Here is a 21739-nt window from a genome sequence, read left to right on the forward strand (position 1 = left end):
CACAAAGCTACCAGCCATTTCATTTCAATATCTACCCAATGTCTAATCATTACTGTCTCTAAGTACTGACAGAGGACCAAAATTATTTTTAATAAGACAATGAGCTTTTTAACATAATGAATACTAACGAACATAATAAAAATGTAATGTTCCAAAGTGTACCAAGAAATGTATGAGAATGAAGAGGAGTGGCCGTATAGAATTGAAGGCTGGGACACAGGAAGGATGAGATTGGAAGTTAAGAAGAAAACAAAAGAGAGAGGAGAATTAATGGTTGAACTAAAAGACTATCTATTCACTTAACATCCATGTGTTCTTCATTCATGAAAAAAAAATAGTTATCTACTATATCTACCTCTGGACATCACATCACTAATACATATCAAATGAAATGTTTATTTATCTCACAATGGTTTTCTCACCTAAATTTCCTGTTTTTGTTCATGATGCTTCGCAACAATTAATCTTAAGATCTTTGAGTCCCCAGTCTCTTTATGTTTCTTGAATTTCCTGGCCTTTTTACCATATAATATTCCAGTAGCTTTCATGAAAAACTCGGTCAGTACAAGTATCTAAGTAAAAACCACCATTATAGTGATGCTTAAAAAACGTACTTATTAGGGATTCATGTTGAAATTATATGTTCACCAGAGTTTGCTTCAAAATAATACCTGAGAGGAAGAAAGTGGATGGAAATGTAGAGGAAAAAAGACTGGGCTGAGTTGACATCTGTAGAAGCTGAGAGGTACACAAGGCTTATTAATATTATTTGGTCTACTCTGCATACATTTCAAAGTTTCTAATTTTAAAAATGTTGCTTTTGTTTTTTTTAGGGGTCAGAGATTTAGGAAAATATCATATTTGGGGGCTAGATAAGAAGTTTCAACAGCTGGGCACGGTGGCTCATTCCTGTAATCCCAGCACTTTGAGGGGCTGAGGCAGGAGGATTGCTTGAGGCTGAGAGTTGAAGACCAGCCTAGGCAACATAGCAAGATTCTGTCTGTACACAAAAATTTTAAAAATTAGCTGAGTGTGGCATTGCAGACCTGTAGTCCCAGCTACTAGGAAGGCTGAGGTGGGAGGATTGCTTGAGCCCTGGAGGTTGAGGCTGCAGTAAGATATAATTGCACCACTGTACTCCAGCCTGGGGGACAGAGCAAGATCCTGTCTTCAAAAACGAAAAAGGTCTTCAGAAAGTCTTATACAGAGAATTTTGGGGTAAAATACTCTCGATAATAATAGTAGCACTTACCATTTATGAATGCTTGCTAATGGGCCACTCTGCTAAGCATTTGAGAGATCTGATCTTATTTAATCTCTATCAGTACTCCTAGTTAGGTATCCCTAACTCAAAACTTGGTAGAGACTCCTCCTCCAGTATCAGGTCCCTGCATACAGTAGTCACTAGGTTAATATTAACTGTCTAAATAATTGAATAAATGATTAAGAAAGTTTTTCCTTTTTCTTTTGTGTTTGTGGTCCTTTATTTGTAAGACAATCGAAAAGCTCTAGCCAAAGTGTTCATTATTGTTCATCTGGGCTCAGAATACTCTACACAGCATCTTTCCCTCACCAACTTACCAACAAACACATTGCTACCAGGCCATTTCTCCCAATATAGCACTTTGTCCATGATATACTCCTTGAAAACTCTTCAGCAATGCCTCACATGGTATCAAGTCCAAGTTGAGGCTCTCACTCAGGCTCTCTATAATACTGTCTCACCTAATTTCCACCAGCCACCAAGAATGGGCTTACTCCAGTAAATGCCCCTCTTTTCACTTTCTTGCCTGCAACTGACCATTCATTCATTTATTTTTTATATGTTGATCATCTACTCTGTACCAGGTACCGTATTTGCCATTACATTTATATACAGAGAGATATAACAGTGAGCATAACAGGCATGGTCCCTGCCCTTACTGGGCCACATCCTCTCTCAGGTTGACCTTCTCCACTTGGGCTGTTCTCAATTTTCAAGATCTTCACACTTAACATTCACCACCATCCTTTCCTGATCACTTTAACCTACTGTGTCCTCTCTTTTTTAATTGATGATATCACACATTTCAGCACTTAATTATATTTTGTCTTGTGTTTCTTTCTCTGAGTGTTTTACTTAGGCATGTCTCCTTTCTTTGATTACACTCTCTTAAACAGAAATTGTATCTTATATTCTTCATCACCAAACTGAATGTAACTCAGCTGACTTCAATGATATATGTACAACATGAAGTTAATAAATAGCTTTCAGTATTGAAAGGAGCCAAGCATACAAAGTCAAAATAATAATAGATCAAGATCTAATTTATCTTTGAAAATGGAGAAATAAAACGCTCTAGGAAAGGTACAGGTATATAAATAGGGAGAATAAAAGTACAAAAAAAGAAATTTTTCCCATATGGTATAACTGTCTCCAATAATGTATAATATTTTAGGGGATCTATGAAACATCAGTCTTTTCCTTTAATTCTTGCATTTCATAGAACATAATTTAGAGGCCATACCATAGGCCAAATTTATTAGGGCTCTGCTATGATGTCAATAATATTGATAGGAGTAAATTAAGTCTTTACTTATTTAGAAGAAAAACTCTTTTTCAACAGAAGTAAAGATTGATATTTAGAAAGAGAGAGTATAACATTTACCTAAAAAGAACATTACTATAGTTTAACTGTGTATAAAACTTAACTAAAAAGTTTAATAAATGAACTTGCAGACTTCTCATGTCAAACATACCTTTCTTGCAGAAATCCAGCTATGACAAACATTAGACCTGATTTTCTTATATGTATTACTTGTCTCTTTCGGATTATTATTTTGGATGATATTGTATTTTGTCTACAATGTGCTAATATTATAACTCATCTTAAGATAATCCTACTTAGATTGTTTCCTAGAGAATCAACAATAATAAGGTCCTCTTAGTCTGAAATGAATGTCATTATTTTCCTAAATTCTACCTGTTCTGCAAAGCTGCTTCTCATGCCATCTATTTTGGGAGGTCTTCCCAACCGCCCATATTTTAGCCAATCTTTACACGTCCTTTCATATGTACTAATTAATATAGTGTAAATTCTCTGAGAGTAGGATTTGGACCTGTTGACATATTTTTATTCCTCCCAGCAGCTACATTGAAAGCATTACCTTCAAAGTATTAAATAACAAGTGACCTTTTCTAATGATAAGAACAATTGTGTATAAAAATATAGATGAATAAATATGTATAAAAAGTTCTTTCACAAGTCCATTAAGCACATAGAAAATTTCACAAGCAAAAATTATATACATATTTCTAAATGTCACCCTAAAAAATGCATTTTTCCAAACTGTATAAATTTTTTTTTGCTAAAATTCTAAGTTCTTATCAAGTGAGCTAAATTAACCTAACCTGAAAATAAATTTCTTTTGCAACTAACTCCTAGGTCTATTTAACAAGTCATTTTCTCTGTATTGCTTTGATTCCTTCTTCCTTCAGTTCTATTTCTTCTTAGTCCCTACAGAGTATAACTTGGGCAAATTTAGAGTATGAATTAGACAAATGAAAATTACAATAATAGTTGGTATGGTTAAAAGTGTTGAATAACTTTTTGATAAATCACCATCACCTGTCAAACTTTGGATTTGTCAAATGTTTCCTAATTATATGATAGGATTTCCTTGCCTAGAGACAGTCTTTGCCTGACTAAAAGCATAAAATCTACATCAAAATTGTAATTTAAAACACCAAAGAGAGGTGGTAAAAAAGATCAATGAAGAAAAAGAAACCCAACTAACAATGATTGGTAATTTCAACAGTGAAGAGCTTAGGTTTAGTGCTACTCAATAGCCCTAAAGGAATAAATGGGAAAAATAAGAAGAACGTAATATGAATATCATACATTTATTCCAGTTATTCTGAAATATAGCCTTGTGAGTTTTATGTTTAAATGCCCATTCCTTCCATGAAATGATGACAATAACAAATGGTAATTCCATTTAGAAAATAAAGAATTGAAAACATTAGGCATCTGCCAAAATTTATTTTGAAGTTTTACTTATCAGGGGAATCTAAATGTTAGAAAATCACTGGCCTAGTCAGTCAACCAACCATGTAAGAAAGACCTACCTTACAAAAAACCATCTTTGAACTGTGAAGAATGTTAAAGCAGATTTTTTAAAAATGTTATAGTCCCATGAGAACAGTTGGGTTTTGTTTGTTTTTGTTTTAAATAGAGACAAGATCTCCCTCTGTTGTCCAGGCTGGAGTACAGTGGCAGAATCACGGCTCACTGCAGCCTAGAACTCACAGGCTCAAATGGTTCTCCCACCTCAGCCTCCAGAGTAGCTGGGACTACAAGCGGGCAACACCACATCTGGCCAATTTTTTAATTTTTTGTAGAGACAGGGTCTTGCTGTGTTGCCCAAGCTGGTCTCAAACTCCTGGGCTCCAATGATCCACTTGCCTCAACCTCCCAAAATGCTGGGATTACAAATGTGAGCCACCATTCTTGTCTGAGAATCATTGTTAAATACAGAATAAGGGCTGGGCACGGTGGCTTACGCCTGTAATCCCAGCACTTTAGGAAGCCAAGGCAGGCGGACCACCTGAGGTCAGGAGTTAGAGACCAGCCTGGCCAATGTGGTGAGATCCCATCTCTATAAAAATGCAAAAATTAGCTAGGCGTGGTGGCGGCCGCCTGTAATCCCAGCTACTCAGGAGGCTGAGGTAGGAAAATGGCTTGAACCCAGGAGACAGAGGTTGCACTGAGCCAAGATCGGGCTACTGCACTGTAGCCTGGGTGACAGAGCGAGACTCCATCTCAGAAAAAAACAAAAACAAAAACAAAAACAAAAAAACAGAAGAAACCATGAGTTAAATATAAAACCATATTTGAGACTCTGAAAATGAACTGAGTTTCAGGCTCAGGCATTTCTAGCTACAACATTATACTATTTTCCAAAAAACATTTCTTACACATATGAAGTTGTATTTATTTTCCTGGCACTGTCAGCATTTCTGAAAGAGTATTATTAATTTGTCAGAATAGTATAGTGTTGAAAAAGAAAAGCAATCTACCATGATGAAATGTCATAATTATGTAAATTTTAATTTAATCATTAAAAAAGTTCTGGCTGTGCACCAGGGTTTTTTCTAATACCCTAAAGTAAATAGTCCTCTCAGTAAACTAAAGGAAAAATGCAAATAAAAATCATGAGCACTTTTCAATAAGAAAAATGTTTAAGTGCTGGATACTTAACTAACTAGTATCTTAACAACAGATCCCTGACAAGCTGAACATGTGTATGTGATTGCCTTTGAATTCACTAGAGAAGACTGGAATGGGAAGTTGGACTATTACCTGAAAGAAACATACAAAAATAAAGACATATAAGAATAGACATCAAATTATATTAAAATGTATAAAATGTAATATAGTTTATAATTAAACTAATTAAATATATAATTGCAAAATAATTTGTTTATTAAATATCTTTCACCAGCGCTCTCCAGTAGAGCAATGATGAAAATGTTCAACACTCTGCACTGTCCAAAGCAGGAGTCACCAGTCACATGTGTCTGTTGGATACCTAAAATGTGGCTAGTGTGACTGAGGAATAGAAAAGTTTAACTTCATTTAATTTTCATTAATTGAATTTTAAATAGCCACATGTGGCTTGTGGACACCATATTGGTCAGCGCAACTATAGACGATACAAAATGGAAATACTAAAGTACCTCCCTCTTCCTGAACTTGAAAATAAAAGAAATACCTTTACGGTAAAAACATGCAAAATCACCTTAAAACATGAGAATGCTGTCAATGTCAGCAGGACTTTAAAGTATGGTGGGTCAATAAAAAAGGGGAAACCAGCCAGCAATGGAAATAGAGAAAACAAACCTAAAAGCAATGATTAAGAATACCTATCTAAGAACTACCTAGGAAAGAAGATCGCTGGTCCAAATGATGGACATGTCTGTTTCCAAGGGCAGTGTACCCTTGCAGGTGAGCCAGACACATCCATTTCCAATAGCCTGATAGAATCACACTTGAGAATTACCTCCCTACCTCTGCTTCCTCTAATCCCATTCTCACCAAATAAACTCCTTAGTAAAATACTTTCTCTTGTGAATTTAACCATGAAGAGAGAATGCATCAAGCCAAGTGTCTAAAGGTCTCTCAAATTATTTTTTCCATTCACAATTAGTAAATTGGCAATCTGTCTTAAGTATCATTATGTGAGTATGATTAATGTGAGTCTATTCCTGCAAGGTAGAGCCACAAAATTAGTTTCTAAACAGAACCATCACAAACTTTCAAAGTATATGCCACTTTTTCCTGACAATCAGGTGCTCAGGATCTTAAAAATGTGGGACGATTCCAATAGACAATGAAAAAAGTAATATTACTAGAAACGGTTCAGCGAGCGACATCATGCTACCGTCAAAGCCAAAGAAAGAGCTCTCAGATCTGTGAGGTATTGAGTGATTTCCAGTAGAGAAAGAAAAACTTCTTTAAGGACTATGTGGCACCCAACCTCTCCTTCTTTATGAAGAAAAACTTAGGCCAGGTGCTGTGGCTCACGTCTGTAATCCCAACACTTTGGGAGGCCAAGGTGAAAGGATCACTTGAGCTTAGGAATTCAAGACCAGTCTAGACAATATAGCAAAACCCCATCTCTACAAAAAATAAATTAAATAAGTAAATAAAAAGAAGAAAAACTTTTCTTTCTAGTTTGTATTTTTAAAAACATATAACAGGCCATTTGTGCGGTGGCTCACACCTGTAATCCCAGCACTTCGGGAGGCTGAGGTGGGCAGATCACGAGGTCAGGAGATGGAGACCATCCTGGCTAATATGGTGAAACCCCGTCTCTATTAAAAAATACAAAAATTAGCTGGGCATGGTGGTATGCGCTGTAATCCCAGCTACTCAGGAGGCTGAGGCAGGAGAATCGCTTCAACCTGGGAGGCAGAGGTTGCAGTGAGCCAAGATCGCTCCACTGCACTCCAGCCTGGGTGACAGAGTGAGACTCCGTCTCAAAAAACAAACAAAATAAACATATAACAAAACATATGTTTTGGTGACTCACTATTTAGCAGTCTCATAGGAAAATGAACAGTCAGGGACAATTAGGAAAAGTAAGACAAAGATGCACAATGTTATCTGAGATTTTTATTAGTGTATGCTATTTCTGTCTTTAGAAAATTCTTACTGATTATGGCACTAAGTTGATGGAATCTGAAAAGTGGCCAGACATGATGGAAGATTTGTTTCAGAACTAAGGATTGTAGACCAGCTTGGGTAACACGGCAAAACCCTGTTTCTATAAAAAATTAAAACAAAAAATTAGCTGGGCATGGTGTTGCACGCCTGTGATTCCAGCTACTCAGGAGGCTGAGATGGGAGGATCACTTGAGCCGGGGAGGCAGAAGTTACAGTGGGTTGTGATAGTGCCACTGCACACCACCCTGGGTGACACACGCACACAAAAGAAAGAAAAGTATTCTTCTTAATCTGGATGTTTTCTAGTGTTACAAGCTTAAAACTTTTTTTTTAACATTGGTTTGCACTGGTAGGAGTTTTTATTCAATTTTTTTTAAGCTGGAAATTTAACCTTTTGACTTCAACAGTTGTTTGGCTGGAAACTACACAAGATATAGACCCAAAATTCTACAGAGACATCTAGTGATATGGAATCAGGATTCAACCATCTTTGAGGAAAAATATCTGTGAATTAAAGGGCAAAAGGCAGAAGCCTCTATGTTTATATACTGTTTCCATGATCTCTACTCATTGTTTCCTCTTTGGTTTAAAAAGGTAGAAATAAATGAAGAAAAGAGAAAAAGAAACATTTAACCTACTTTCTTTGGTACACTAGAAATAATCTTTCCTATTACTGATTTTAATTATTGAAAAGATTGACAAATCTGTCCTGCTCTTCATTTGCATACCTCGGTAGCTACTGATCAGGTATTCTGAATGGCTTGTTAGGCTGTTCTCAAAAATACAGATGTTAATGTATTTTTTAGGTTATTATTTAAAAAATGGAGCCAGGTGCAATGGCTCATACCTGTAATCCCAGCACTTTAGGAGGTTGAGGCAGGAGAATTGCTTGAGCCCAGGTGATCAAGAACCAGCCTTGGCAACAAAGTGAGACTCAGTCTCTACAAAAAATTTAAAAAAAAATTAGCTGGGCATGGTGGCGCATGCCTGTAGTCCAAGCTACTTGAGAGGCTGAGGTGAGAGGATAGCTTGAGCCTGGGAGGTTGAGGCTGCAGTGAGCTGTGATCCTACCACACTGCACTCCAGCTTTGGCAATGAAACAAGACCCTAACTCAAAAACAAACAAACAAACAAACAAAAACCACCAACTTTCCCATTAAAAAATCATTTGAGTAACTATCCTTCCTTTAGTTTCTTAAAAGTCTGTCTCTTCTCCATTACATGGAGATAGATAGCACTCTCCAAAGCTTCTCCAGCCCAAGTCACATCTTTATTATTTTCTATATCTCATTTAACAAATTTTAACCGCTGACAAGATGATAAGACCAAAAAGTCAAAGCAATATTCTGAATTATGAACTCATCAAACTCAAGTGCAGAGGGCTGTAACATGATGCTTCTAAACAGCAAACCACATTAGCTTGCATCTGCTGTCATATGATATTGCAAGTTCAAGCTATCTGGTTTGTCATTCTCACCTTGGCTCTTTTTTTTTTATTTTTTTTATTTTCTAAGGACTTCTAATGCCTCTCAGACATGGATTTGATCTAGTCTTTATACACCATTGAATTGGTTCTTTTTCATACTTATATTTTTACTTCTTCTTTAGGATACTGTACAGTTTCTTTTCATGCACTGTCTAGAAATTTAACTTTCACTTGTCAATTTGATTAAAGTATGTATTTCACAAGTAGATAAAAAATAAACTTTAATTTAAAAAATACTTTCCTTTAATACCAATAGTGAAATCATTCTCTACAATGCTATATAATAGAAATCACTTATTACATCCTTTTATTTACACATCTCTAGCTATTTAAATATTTGTAGTAATCACACTTGTAGCCATTTTCCATGTAAAACTTCCTGATATTTAAAATCAATTATTTCAATGAAAATAGCATATGGGTTTGGTAACCTATTATACAGGGATAATCTGCCCTAATCTACTTCACAGGATTTTCTTCTTTAGTAGAAAAAAAATCTTATAAATTACTAAATATCAAACTTAGATGTGGGGATGAATTTCCACTTCCATTCCAAATCAACACTGTGAATATAAGGCAATATAAATTTCTTATGGCTACAGCAAGTTTTATTGAGATTTAAGAGCTTGGAATTTAAAATAATTTTAATGTGGTAAAGAAAAATTTGGTAGACAGATGACCAATTATGGTCAAAACAGATGACAAAAAGATGGGATTTTTGTCAAACGAATTCAACATACAATTATGATAATTAGCATACATTTTAAGTGCATATGATATACAAGATATTTTACAATCAGATAAATGAAGAAGAGAGATTAAAATAGCATTCATTGGGTGATTTCTGTCTATTCATCTAATATTTTTTGAAAGCTTACTTTGTGCCAAGTACTATAAATATTGAAGATAGATAGAGTAGTGAAACAACCAAAGGAAAACAAACACCTGCCTTCATGGAGCTTTCATTTGAATAGGGAAAGACAGTCAATTAACGTAATAAATGACAAATTATATACTATGTTGGAAGACATTATTTTATGGAAAGAAAAATAGCAGGCTAACAAGAATAAGAAGTGCCAGAGATGGGAGAGAAGATCAGAATTTCAAATTAACTACACTAACCAGTTACAATCTATAGTAACCCATTACAATCTAGATGGAAACCCATTCCAAAAGCTAAATAACCAGAAAAGGAAAGCTGGAGAAATTGCTTTTGAGATAGGTTTTGAAGGACAGCTAGGATAATAGAATGGATGGGAACAGTGCAAGCAAAGAGGTGGGAGCAGAAAAAGGTCCAAGTGTTAGAGGATGCTTTATAAGTATAAAGGCAATGAAAAAAAATCCATAAAGGAAAAAATGGACAAACGTGACATACATAAAAACTTTAAAATTCTATAACCATATGCAAAGTAACAAACCCCAACTAATACACTGAACTATACAAAAAAATTCATTCAAAATGGATCACAGGACTAAATGTAAAAACAAAAACATAGGAGAAAACATAGGGGAAAAATCTTTGTGACAAACAAGGATTTCTTAGATAGGATACAAAATGCCTGAGCCATAAAAGAAAAAAAAAAATAGTTAAACTGGATTTAACAAACAGGAGAGGGTGAAGGGTGGATCAACAGTTAACATGGGAATGAAAGACACTGGATGGGCGGGGAGAGAGAGACAATAGGGCCACACTCGGAGGATCCCTGAATGGCCAATTAGGTAGTGGGTAATTAAGAGCCACTATAGACATTAGGGCATAGGAGTGACACATAAAAGCTATATGTGATAATAGTTTATCTTACAACATTGTGCGGATGACAACGAAGAAGATAGGATTCATTGCCCTGGCTCTTAGAAATTACCAAAAGCACAATAATGTTAATAAACATATCCCTCCAAAATCAATGGATAAAAATATTAACTTAAGCTTTCAAGTGAAAACCTAGGAACACTGCAGAAAATAACTGCTTACAAGAGAACTGGCTGAATAATAAAAAAACCAAACTACAAATCTTGAACTGTACACCAACTACTGTTATAAGGTAAAACTATAAACACGGTGAACATTTTAATTATTCTACTTATTAAAAATATCACCAAAAAAAGCTACTCAGGAAAAGTAAACAAGTGTAGGGTTCTAGCAAAAAAGAAAGCTATAAGCTCAGAGTATAACCATCCCCGGACACATAGAATATGAATCAATGTTACTCTAGATAACAGTAGTTACTCTAGTTACTCATAGTCTAGAAGATTTGTGGTGCTTTGACTTTCTAATTTCCAAAATACCAAGTTTATATTAGTAGAATTTTTTTCCCCTGATCAGTGCAGCTCGTTCAATTACCAAAAGTTAAAATCAAGTTTATCAAGGCTCTTAAGATTATGAATTTTATTTTTATAAAGTCCTCCATTATCTTAAATTACTCTAAGAAAGTTATTCACCTTGGTTCATAATCCTCCAAATAAGAATATTTTACTATTAATTTGTGTGAACATTTGTAAATGAAATTGATATAAAAATGAAGTTTCTATAATTTTCCCTTATTCTTTTATGTCCATCCCCATTTCACATTTTGAATAAACAATTTTATCTTAAGTAATTGCGTTAATGTCATGTGTGATATCCTAAGATAGAAAAGCAATTTTTAACAGTCATGAATACTGATCCAATTATTTTCGGGGACAGGCATATATATCAATATGTAGATGTGAGAATAACACTATGAGGCTGGATTTACAGGGCAAAAAAACACAGTGGTGAAAGCAACAAACAGAAATTGACTTCTTTAACAAGTGACACGATAATCAGGTGAAGCACTTTCAATCTATTATTTCTTTTTATAAAACCCTATATGATGGGCTTTGCTTTTCAACATACACAGTATTAAATATTCATCTTGATTATAAAACTAAAAGAAAATACACATGAATTTTTACCTGACATTGTGATAGGAAAAAGCTTCATACATATAAAGGCAATGAAAAAATCCATAAAGGAAAAAATGGACAAATGTGACAGACACATAAACCTTACAACTCTAGAACCACACGAAAAGTAATGAACACCAACCAATACACTAAACTATACACAAACATTAATTCAAAATGGGTCACAAGACTAAATGTAAAAACAAAAACTAAAACTTATAGAAGAAAACATAGGAGAAAAATATTTGTGACAAACAAGGATTTCTTATATAGGATACAAAAAGCCTGAGTCATAAAAGAAAAAAAAAGACAAACTAGATTTATCAAAAATTTTGAACTTCTGTTATTTGAAAATTACTGTTAAGAAAATGAAAAGATAAGCTACAGACTGGAAAAAAAATCACTTACAAAATATATGTCTGATAAATGACTGGTGTCCAAAACATACTTAAAAACTTGCACCTAATTATAAGAAAACAACCTAATAAATAAGATGGGCAAGAGATTTGAACACACAGGCCACCAAAGATATACGGATGGCAAATAAGCACATAAAAAATGTCCAACATCATTAGCCGCTAGAGAAATACAAATTAAAGCTTTGATGACATACCGCTACACACCTATTAGAATGGCTAAAATAAAAAATATTGCGAATGTCAAGGGCTGGCAAGGTTGTGGAGTAACTGGACTACTTATACAATCCTGCTAGGAATGTAAAATGGTACAATCACTTTGGGAAAGAGTTTGGTGGTTTCTTATAATGTTAAAATATACTCACTATATGACTCAGCATAAATATTTTCCCAAGAGAAATAAAAACATATATCTATACAAGAACCTGTACACAAATATTTATAGCAACTTTATTTATAATTATCATCCAGGAAACAACCAGTTCATCAACTGGTAAATTTATTAAAAATTTATTACTACTTAGCAATAAAAAGAAATTAACCACTGATATATACAACATAGATGAATCACAAAAGTGTATTCTAAGTGATAGACGCCGTACTCAAAAAGCATATATCGTGTGATTCCATTTAGATGACTTTCTAGAAAAAGGCAAAAGTATAGAGAAAGGAAAAAAAATCAGTGGCTGCCAGAGACTGAGGATAAGGGAGGAAATTGACTCCAAAGGGCAAGAAGAAACTTTCCAGGTGATGGGAATATTATCTTGATTGAGATGGTTGCTATGTGACTGCATACATTTGTCAAAACTGACAGAACTATACCTCTGAAATGCATAGATTTTTCTGTATAGAAATTATACCTCAATAAACCGGCCGCGGTAGCTCATGCCTGTAATCCCAGAACTTTGGGAGGCCAAGGTGGGCAGATCACGAGGTCAGGAGATCAAGACCATCCTGGCCAACATGGTGAAACCGCATTTCTAGTAAAATACAAAAAATTAGCCGGGCGTGGTGGTACGCGCCTGTAGTCCCAGCTACTCGGGAGGCTGAGGCAGGAGAATAGCGTGAACTCGGGAGGCGGAGCTTGCAGTGAGCCGAGAACACGCCACTGCACTCCAGCGTGGGTGACAGAGCGAGACTCTGTCTCAAAAAAAAATCTGAATTTGTCAATAAAAAATCACCCCCCCTCACCCATATACACACAAAACAAAAATTAGAAGGCTAAAGACAGAGAAAAATTTTTGCAAGACATATAATATTCATATTCTCTAGCTTTTTTTTTTTTTTTTTTTTGAGACGGAGTCTCACTCTGTCGCCCAGGCTGGAGTGCAGTCGCGTGATCTCAGCTCACTGCAACCTCTGCCTCCTGGGTTCAAGTGATTCTCCTGCCTCAGCCTCCCGAGTAGCTGGGATTACAGGCACATGCTACCATGCCCGGTACATATTCTCTGGCTCTTTGAAACCAAAGTAACCATCTCAATAAGAAACATAAGCAAAAGATATGAACAGATAATTTATAATAGAATAATTTCAAATGATCAATAAACAGATACAAGATCAACTTCTCAATCAAAAAATTATAATTAAGATAAAATATCAGTTTGCTAAAGCTTTTTTAGAAAAAAAAACAATACCCAGAATTGATGAGGACAGAGGGAAATAAATATTTCTGTATACTCTGGTAAGATGATAAATTGAGGGCTGGCTGTGGAGGTTCATGCCTACAATCCCAGCACTTTTCAAGGCTGAGGTGGGAGGATAGCTTGAGCTCAGGAGTTCAACACCAGCCTAGGCAACATAGCGAGATCCCATCTCTACAAAAATAAAAAAATTAGCCAGGCAAGGTGGTGCATGCCTCTAGTCCCAGTTGAGGTGGGAGGATCTCTTGTGCCCAGGAGTTCAGGCTGCAGTGAGCTATGATCATGCCACTGAACTTCATCCTGGGTGACAGAGCCAAACCCTGTCTCAAAAAAATAAAGATGATAAATTGGTTCAACATTTCCAGGGGATAGTTTAGCAATATCAAGAATATTTTAAAGTATGCAGCATTTTACCCATTTAGATTATCCTTAAAAGATAATGAAAAGGGACAACTGCAAATATTTATGTACAAAAATGTTGTGGCAGTTTTTAAAAAATAATAGCGAAAGAATAAATACTCTATCCAAAAAAAATTATAGATTATATTATACATTATATAAAACAAAATCAAGTTATCAGAGTAGAAATAAGAATATGAGAAAATACTCACATACATAAAGGGAAAAAGCAGAAAATAAGATTGTCTATACAACGTAATATCAGTTTTTTAACTACATCTACGTAACACACAGGACATAGACCAAAATGCTGATTCGTTATAGCTAGGTGATTCTATCTGTATTTTTCATAATAAACATATTAAACATATTACATATTAAACATATTAAAATTACAGCAGCTTTTTGAAAGTTATTTTTTAACACATTGTCCCCACAAAGTAAATTATACGTGGTAAAGTATCTTTCTAAGTCAGCTTTTGGTATATTTAAAAATTGAATCTGGTATCTGATAAATTGCACTTTCAAAACATCTAAATTGGTAGATACAAACCTTATGATAAAAATCCAGTTTTCTTTGGAGTTGTAACAAAAAGTAGCAGTTTTAAAAAGCAATAATTGAGATGATAACCTACTGCATTACGTGAAGTTGTTTTTATTTTTTGTTTTTGTTTTTGTTTTGAGATGGAGTCTCGCTCTGTCGCCCAGGCTGGAGTGCAGTGGCGCGATCTCTGCTCACTGCAACCTCCACCTCCTGGGTCCAAGGGATTCTCCTGCCTCAGTCTCCTGAGTAGCTGGGATTACAGGCATGCGCCACCATGCCTGGCTAATTTTTGTATTTTTAGTAGAGACAGGGTTTCACTATGTTGGTCAGGCTGGTCTCGAACTCCTGACCTCGTGATCCACTAGCCTCGGCCTCCCAAAGTCCTGGGATTATAGGCATGAGCCACCACGCCCACCTACTTGAAGTTTTATAGTAAAATAGGTGTTTCTCAAACTGTATGGTGCAGTTACCTGGAGGCGATTCAGAATTAGGATGTCTGTGGTATCACACTAGGAAAAACAGCATTTAAATCCAGGAATTTTAAGCAAATTGAGGGCAAGAATCTTTTTTTTTTTTTAATTATTTTTTCAGTTCTAGAAGCTGGCCCAGAACTGAGCATACAGTAGGAAGTCCACAAATGTTTCATTTTAAAAGTTAAAATCAAACAGCAACATCCAGTAAATCTAGGCTTAAAAAATGATTTTTTTATTTCAAACTAAATCTGCCATTTCCAAAAATACAGATTATTGTTTTTTAGAAACGCTAAATTGTTTACTTGAAATCCTAAGTCCATGATGAAGTTTGGAGGTCTAACACTGCTTTCATCACAGGGACCAACAATTAAAGGGAAGATTCTCTTTGGCTGATAGAACCAAGTTTATACAGTTTATGCATGCTCTGTTTTCCTCCTGCTTCTCTCCACATGGCCAGATTTATTTTGGAATGGTAGTGGGGTCTCAGTCAATGAGGTATATTAATAATGGAACAAAACTTTAAAAAAGTTCTAAGAAAATATTTAACATTATTTACTCCAACAGTCTCTCCCCACCACACACACAATTAGGACTTGATATTCTCACTTTAAGAATCTGTAATGTAGATGAAGGCAGGAATCTTAATCGTTTGGCTCACCACACTATTATGCCAGAACCCCAAAATATTAGCTCAACAAATAGATTAACCATACAAAATTTTTAGTTTGAAGGAAAAAGAAACAAAGAAATAAGAACTATTTGCCACATTATCATCAATTAGTAGTTAATAAGCATCTCCTACTAAAGATCATAAACTAAGCAGTTCTGTAGTAGGCTGCATTCAAATTAAGGAAATTTAATTTTTATTTTAAACAATTGCTAGGATCATCTTTCTGAGGAGATCCTTTACAAACATCCTGAACCAGAATAATTTATATTTATTTATTTTTACTCAAATGAGTATAGAAGCAAATACTTTCCCAGTTTGGGACTGATGATGTTTCAAAAATTAATAAAAATTAAAATGAAAGTACATGGCATTTGTTAAAGGGTAATAAAATAACTCCAGTCAATTGGCTAGTTCTACACCAGTAGATTTCTTCAAATGGTAATGAAATCATTGCTTTAAAAAAAATCCATCATTATTAAAATAAAAAAAAAAAAAGTTGCTTCAGCCTCCACCAAAATTAGATTTGTAAGTTGCTGGTCATTCCTATAATTAAATCTGTGTCACAAATTTGCAAGAAAAATGATCACGGTGACTAATGCATTTACTTGCTACACAAGTCCTGCCAGACAGCATAGAACATTATGCTGCTAAAATGGAATAGGTACAGATCCTATACATTTTTATTAAGTAACAAAGACCATTTTTTATTTACAATGATTGTACTTCAGATAAGAGTTTGTTTTAAAAACAAACCCACATAGAGCTATCACTGGGTCTTCTTGACTGGAGCATTATAGCGTATTTTTAACTCTGCAAATATGTTTGTCACTTTGGCACACACATCACTGTTTTTCTAGAGAGGTGTCATGTAAAAAATGATCTAGTGAAAGAAACGCAAACATGTTCAGGTTGCCAGAGTCCCTGATTCTAGGGGTTTCTTCATTTGACTTCTCCAAATAATTTTAATTCACTTCTTTGATGGCGTGATTGAGAAGTGACCTCAGAGAACAGTGTTTCCCAAAGTATAAATGAAAACAAGATGACTCAAAGCACATGTGCACAGAGAATTAGTAATGCAACTTACTGTCTTTTCAACTCTCTTTCAATCCTTTGGATTGCAGAAGGAGAAAGTGCTTTGTTTGGTGCTGGTGCTAATTTCACCTTTTATTAAAAGAAGGGCAGGCATCAGATTCAGAGCCTTGAATAAGCAGCAGAGGTTAGCTACAAATTAATAGTAGCTTTTTTTTTCCATTGACTTAATTTCAGTTACCTTCTATTCATGACAAGATAGTTCTTTATTTATAGTGTTGATGTAAAGTTTTGGCTTGAAATGAATTTAAATTGAAAATGTGAGTCTTATTTAACAAACAGTATGCTGACATGGCAAAAGCTATAATGATGCCTGAATGCTGGAAAGCACTGCATTGAAGACAGTCCTCCTTCCTGTCTTCTCTCTTTCTTAAATATTTTATTATTTCTTCCCCATATTTATGCTTTGTGTATTTGCTTCAGTATCTCAAAAAATGCCTTGAATCTAATGGACTCTGAGTATATGTGTGTTGATTTTCTATCCTATTTTCCTATGTTGTGCTACCTGCTAATTGAACCAATGGTATTATTAAAACAAAAGTAGTCTGTTCTCAGCAATCCAGCTTTTATGATGTTCACTTGCTCAAACAGGTGATGATCAAATGAAATGCATAGCATGATGACGGGTTGCATTGTGCAAAGGTGGAAACCAACTTCCATTCATCTGAACACAGTTATTAATTTTAACACCCAGGATGGGCCATTTAAAATCTTGGTTTTATCCAGTTCTTCCCACTAAAAGATGAACTTGAAACAGCATCTATAAGATGGTACTGAAACTGCTTAAATATTAAGTCGTTTGTTTGTTCTGGCATTTAAGTTTAATGAAAATAAAAACTTTTTTATGAACAAGCCATGAACTTTTGAGGTAAAACTAAGATCCCAAGTGAATAATTTGGGTTGATTAAAATTTTAAGAAAATTAAGCACATGCACACACACACAAATTCAGCATAGTCTTCAATACTGTACAAAATAAGAGACCCCATAAACCATAAACTAAATACATCCTAGACTTAGGTGAAAGCAAACCAAATTAACAATTGAATCTTATCTAGTACCACCTTTAAGCCTCTTTGTGTAACATTTGAGATTCTTGATCTAGTTTTTAAAAAGCATTGTCCCACAGCAATCAATGAGTAACAAAGATAATGGTGTTTCCTCTTTAACCATTTTAAATATTTCAGAAATTCTTACATTTATGTTACCAGGAATTTCTCTAATGTTTTATAGCATAGTTGGAAACTCAATTTGGCATGATCATCTTTGTCATTCACTAGGGTTTCCTTTTAAGATCAGGAGTCACCAAAAACAATAAAACAGGCATGTATCATTGTACAGGAAAGGAAAAATTACAAGAAGGTGATAAACATGTCACAAGTTATTATTATTAAAACATGGCATAAGTTATTATTATTAAAACATGGCATTTGTGTTTGGGATTTCTTTTCTTTCAGCAGCTATAATAACAATCAGTTAACTATTCAAATTTTTCTACAAAGCAGGGTAGTAACCGAGAACCAGCCAAAGCAGAGAGAAGACAGAACAATTGGGTAAGGGAAGAAAAATATAAACTGGCTAGTTTTTCAGCCCAAGGCAAGGAGTTCCTTTTAATCTTTGATCTGGCATGAAAAGAAAATTGTTAATCTTAGAATAGCTTCTGCTAGTTCCAGCAATGAGTATTTTAAAAGAGAAAAATTATGTGAAAGAAACTCATTTCTTGACACTTTAAATGAAGAGAGTTAGAAAGTAATCAGTGACTCGTACAGATCTTTTTTAGACTAGATGTTTTGAATTTACAAGGATGATTTAACTTTCTGACTCTTTGATGCTGTTTCTGAAATTCTTATTAGTACATCTATGTTGCCATGAAGTGTTCTAATGTTTATAACATCATTATTAAAAACCCAGTTTGGCATGATCAGCTTGTCACTCATTAGCATTTCCCTTTAAGATTAGGAGTTACCAAAAATAATAAAATAGGCTGAGGAGTCTAAAAATAGCAAAGTTCTAAATGTTCCTTTTAAACTTTAACCTATAATTCTTAGAGACATGGAAACACTGAATTCAGCCTCCAAATCAAAAATGCTAAGTTCTAACAAATCAAATGATCTAAATTTAGTTTGGTGAATTTGTTTTCAACACAATTGAATCTTTTGAAATTAAAGAAAAAAAATTTCAATTAGAATTTTCCCAAAAGATGTCAGTATCTATTTTTTAAAAACTAAAACCTTTTGATGAGGAGCAACATGTGAGTTGCCTGAATTTGAAGTCGAAATATATACACGTATATACATAAATTTTAATAGCATTTTAGTTATTCAGGGTGCTCAACTATCAAATTTTATTAAAATCTCATTAACAGAGAAATCTCAAATCACTTACTATGCTCCACAATTATTATAAACTGAACAATTTAAATGAGAGGAGGAGATAATGACATTAACTGCTTAACTTAAAGCAATCCTCCATGGCATGATTTTAAAATATTTTCTTGGTCTCAAATTTATGTAAATTGAATTCACCTATCATTAGTTATTACCAGCCTAGATACATTAAAAACAATAACATCAACAACAACAAAAACAGCGTTCTATAATAATTAGTTCCTAAAAACACTGTTTAAATTAGACCTGGGACATTAAAGTAGTATAAATATGTACAGTATTTTATTTAGTATACCCAGATGCCTGAAAATCAACAAAAATGCCCTCAGAGTTCTTTCTTCAAAAACTCTTTTAATAAAAGCTTTTCATTCAAAGTTTTAAGGTAATCTGAAATAAATACCCTTTTCAGATTGCATTATATTTAAACCACAGGAATGGTCACTCACAATCAGAGAATAATCATTGGATCAGGGTATTTTAGATCTTGCCAAGCTTAGTCAGAGATAACCAATTTCCTTATTTCATGGATATCCATAGTCACACCCACAAACATTCATGACAGAGCTTCAATAAAAACCTAGATCTAAAGTTTAGCTCAAAGTTATTTCTTATCACATCATATAAACATTTTATATAGATTATCCCACAAGTCTACAGTTTAAGCGCTATCATTGCCTCATTTTATATACAGGGAAGCTTATATAATTAGGCTAGTAGTCAGTCAAGTAAGAATTCAAACCCAGTCTGGCTCCAGAAACCATACTACTACCCATAATCCTAAATTTTAAGAACAGGTGGATATTTTCCATTTATAGAGAAAATTCACAAATAGCTGTAACAAGTATCATCCTTTAAGAATAATAAAATAAAAATATAAAGTTTACAATTTGGAATTTCACTCCTCTAAAATAAATCTTCTTCCTAATCCCAACTCAAGCACCAATTTCTCCCTGAAGCCTTCTCATGTCATTTAACTGAGATGAATCTCTTTCTTCAAACCTTTAATAATTGTTGTATATTGCTCACACGTAGAATGTACTAGCTGTCTCAATATCTATTTTCCTCTTCTTTCTTAGTAACAGAAATCTAATTTTTAGCTTGCAGTAAATTGCCATATTTCCCAACTTCAGTGGCTAGGAGTGATCATGTGACTGAGTTCTGCAATAAGAAGTGCTGGTATTGTGTTAGAATTCCAGGAATGCTGTTCAAAGAAAGAAGACTCAGGTTTTAGGGGGGTCTTTTTTCTTTTCTTTTCTTTTTGTTTTTTTTTTTTTTTTTTTTTTGAGACAGAGTCTCGCTCTTTCACCCAGGCTGGAGTAGGGAGCTCTCTTTTCTATTCCCACTACTTTACCTTGCTATCCAGATGTTCTGGCTGGGGCTCCAGCAGCTATCTTGGATCATGAGGCAGGCTTGAAGAAGAAAACTGCATGCTGCAGATGGTGGAGGAGAGAGATAAGAGTCTTGGCCCATGATGAGACCATGAAGCCACTATACCATACTTGGACAGCTCCCTTCAAATGTTATGTAATAGAGAAATAAATCTTAATCTTGTATAAGTCACTATTGTTTTTTTTTCTGTTAAGCCAAACCTAATTCTAACTGATACAGTTTACACATGTTTCATAATCCTAGGTTGTTGTAACTATGGTGAAGAGAGGAAAAAAACATATAGAATTATTTCTCTTATAACACTGGAGCAAAACATACCTAATCATAATTTTCACTCTCAAACTCTCTCTGGTAATTTTCAACTTTATGAAAGAAAAAGCAGGGAAAGGAAGGGGAATAAAAAAAGTAAAACAATGCTTCTGCCTGTCTGCCATTGCTCATGCCATTTCCTCTCCTCTCTCCTTTACCAGTTAAGTCCTACCCATACCTCAAGGCCCAGCTCAGAGCAATCACTTCTGTCAGACCTTTGAATTTAGAGTGCATATTGTCTGTGCCATTTATTTGACAATCATATATCTCTAGTAACATCTTTCATATGGCTTGTTAACTTTTACATTGCATTGCTTTTTCTACATGTCATCTCCACAACCTAGTGGGACCCACCTTGTATTTCTTTGCATTCTTCACTGACACTAGAAAACTACTTCTGTGTAGCAGGAAATCAATAAATACTTTTGATCAATTAACTGAATTAGGGTAAGAAAGAAAAGTGAAGAAAAGAAAAAGAGCAAGACTAAGAAGTGAGAATGCACAGCTTCTTAGGAGTGAAAGAGCACAATACAAATCCCAAAGAACCACGAGAACAAGTTGTACTTCACTAGACCTTACCAAACAAGTGGGCCTGGTAGAAAAAATATGATACGTTCATATAGTCAGTGCATGTCTCAAACTATACTTAGCAAGCTTGTTCTCTAACAAAGGAATCGTGTATTTTGTTTTAGTCACTCAGACAATTGTGTCAACTTTATTTTCTCAAAGTCTAGACATCCGAAAGAATAAGAGACCCAACTTAAGAAGCTGTTTTGATAGTGGATGTGTATGGTGCCAAATCATG

At 34.6% G+C, this 21739-nt stretch overlaps 1 protein-coding gene across 3 annotated transcripts in view; it reads right to left on the reverse strand.

Moving 5' to 3' along the window:
* Positions 1-21739, reverse strand: part of SLC10A7 (solute carrier family 10 member 7) — a 268772-nt gene that overhangs the window by 165454 nt on the left and 81579 nt on the right. Inside the window, exon 6 of one of the 3 annotated variants that reach the window (XM_031010508.3) lies at positions 19722-20666. The exons of the other annotated variants lie outside the window; for them this stretch is intronic. Within the exon in view, the coding sequence (XP_030866368.2) occupies positions 20634-20666 (33 nt within the window). The 3' untranslated portion in view covers positions 19722-20633. Of the gene's footprint in view, positions 1-19721; positions 20667-21739 lie in introns of those variants that run through there. 3 annotated transcript variants of the gene reach the window in all.

Source organism: Gorilla gorilla, chromosome 3 (assembly GCF_029281585.2).
Source record: "Gorilla gorilla gorilla isolate KB3781 chromosome 3, NHGRI_mGorGor1-v2.1_pri, whole genome shotgun sequence".
Taxonomy (NCBI): domain Eukaryota; kingdom Metazoa; phylum Chordata; class Mammalia; order Primates; family Hominidae; genus Gorilla; species Gorilla gorilla.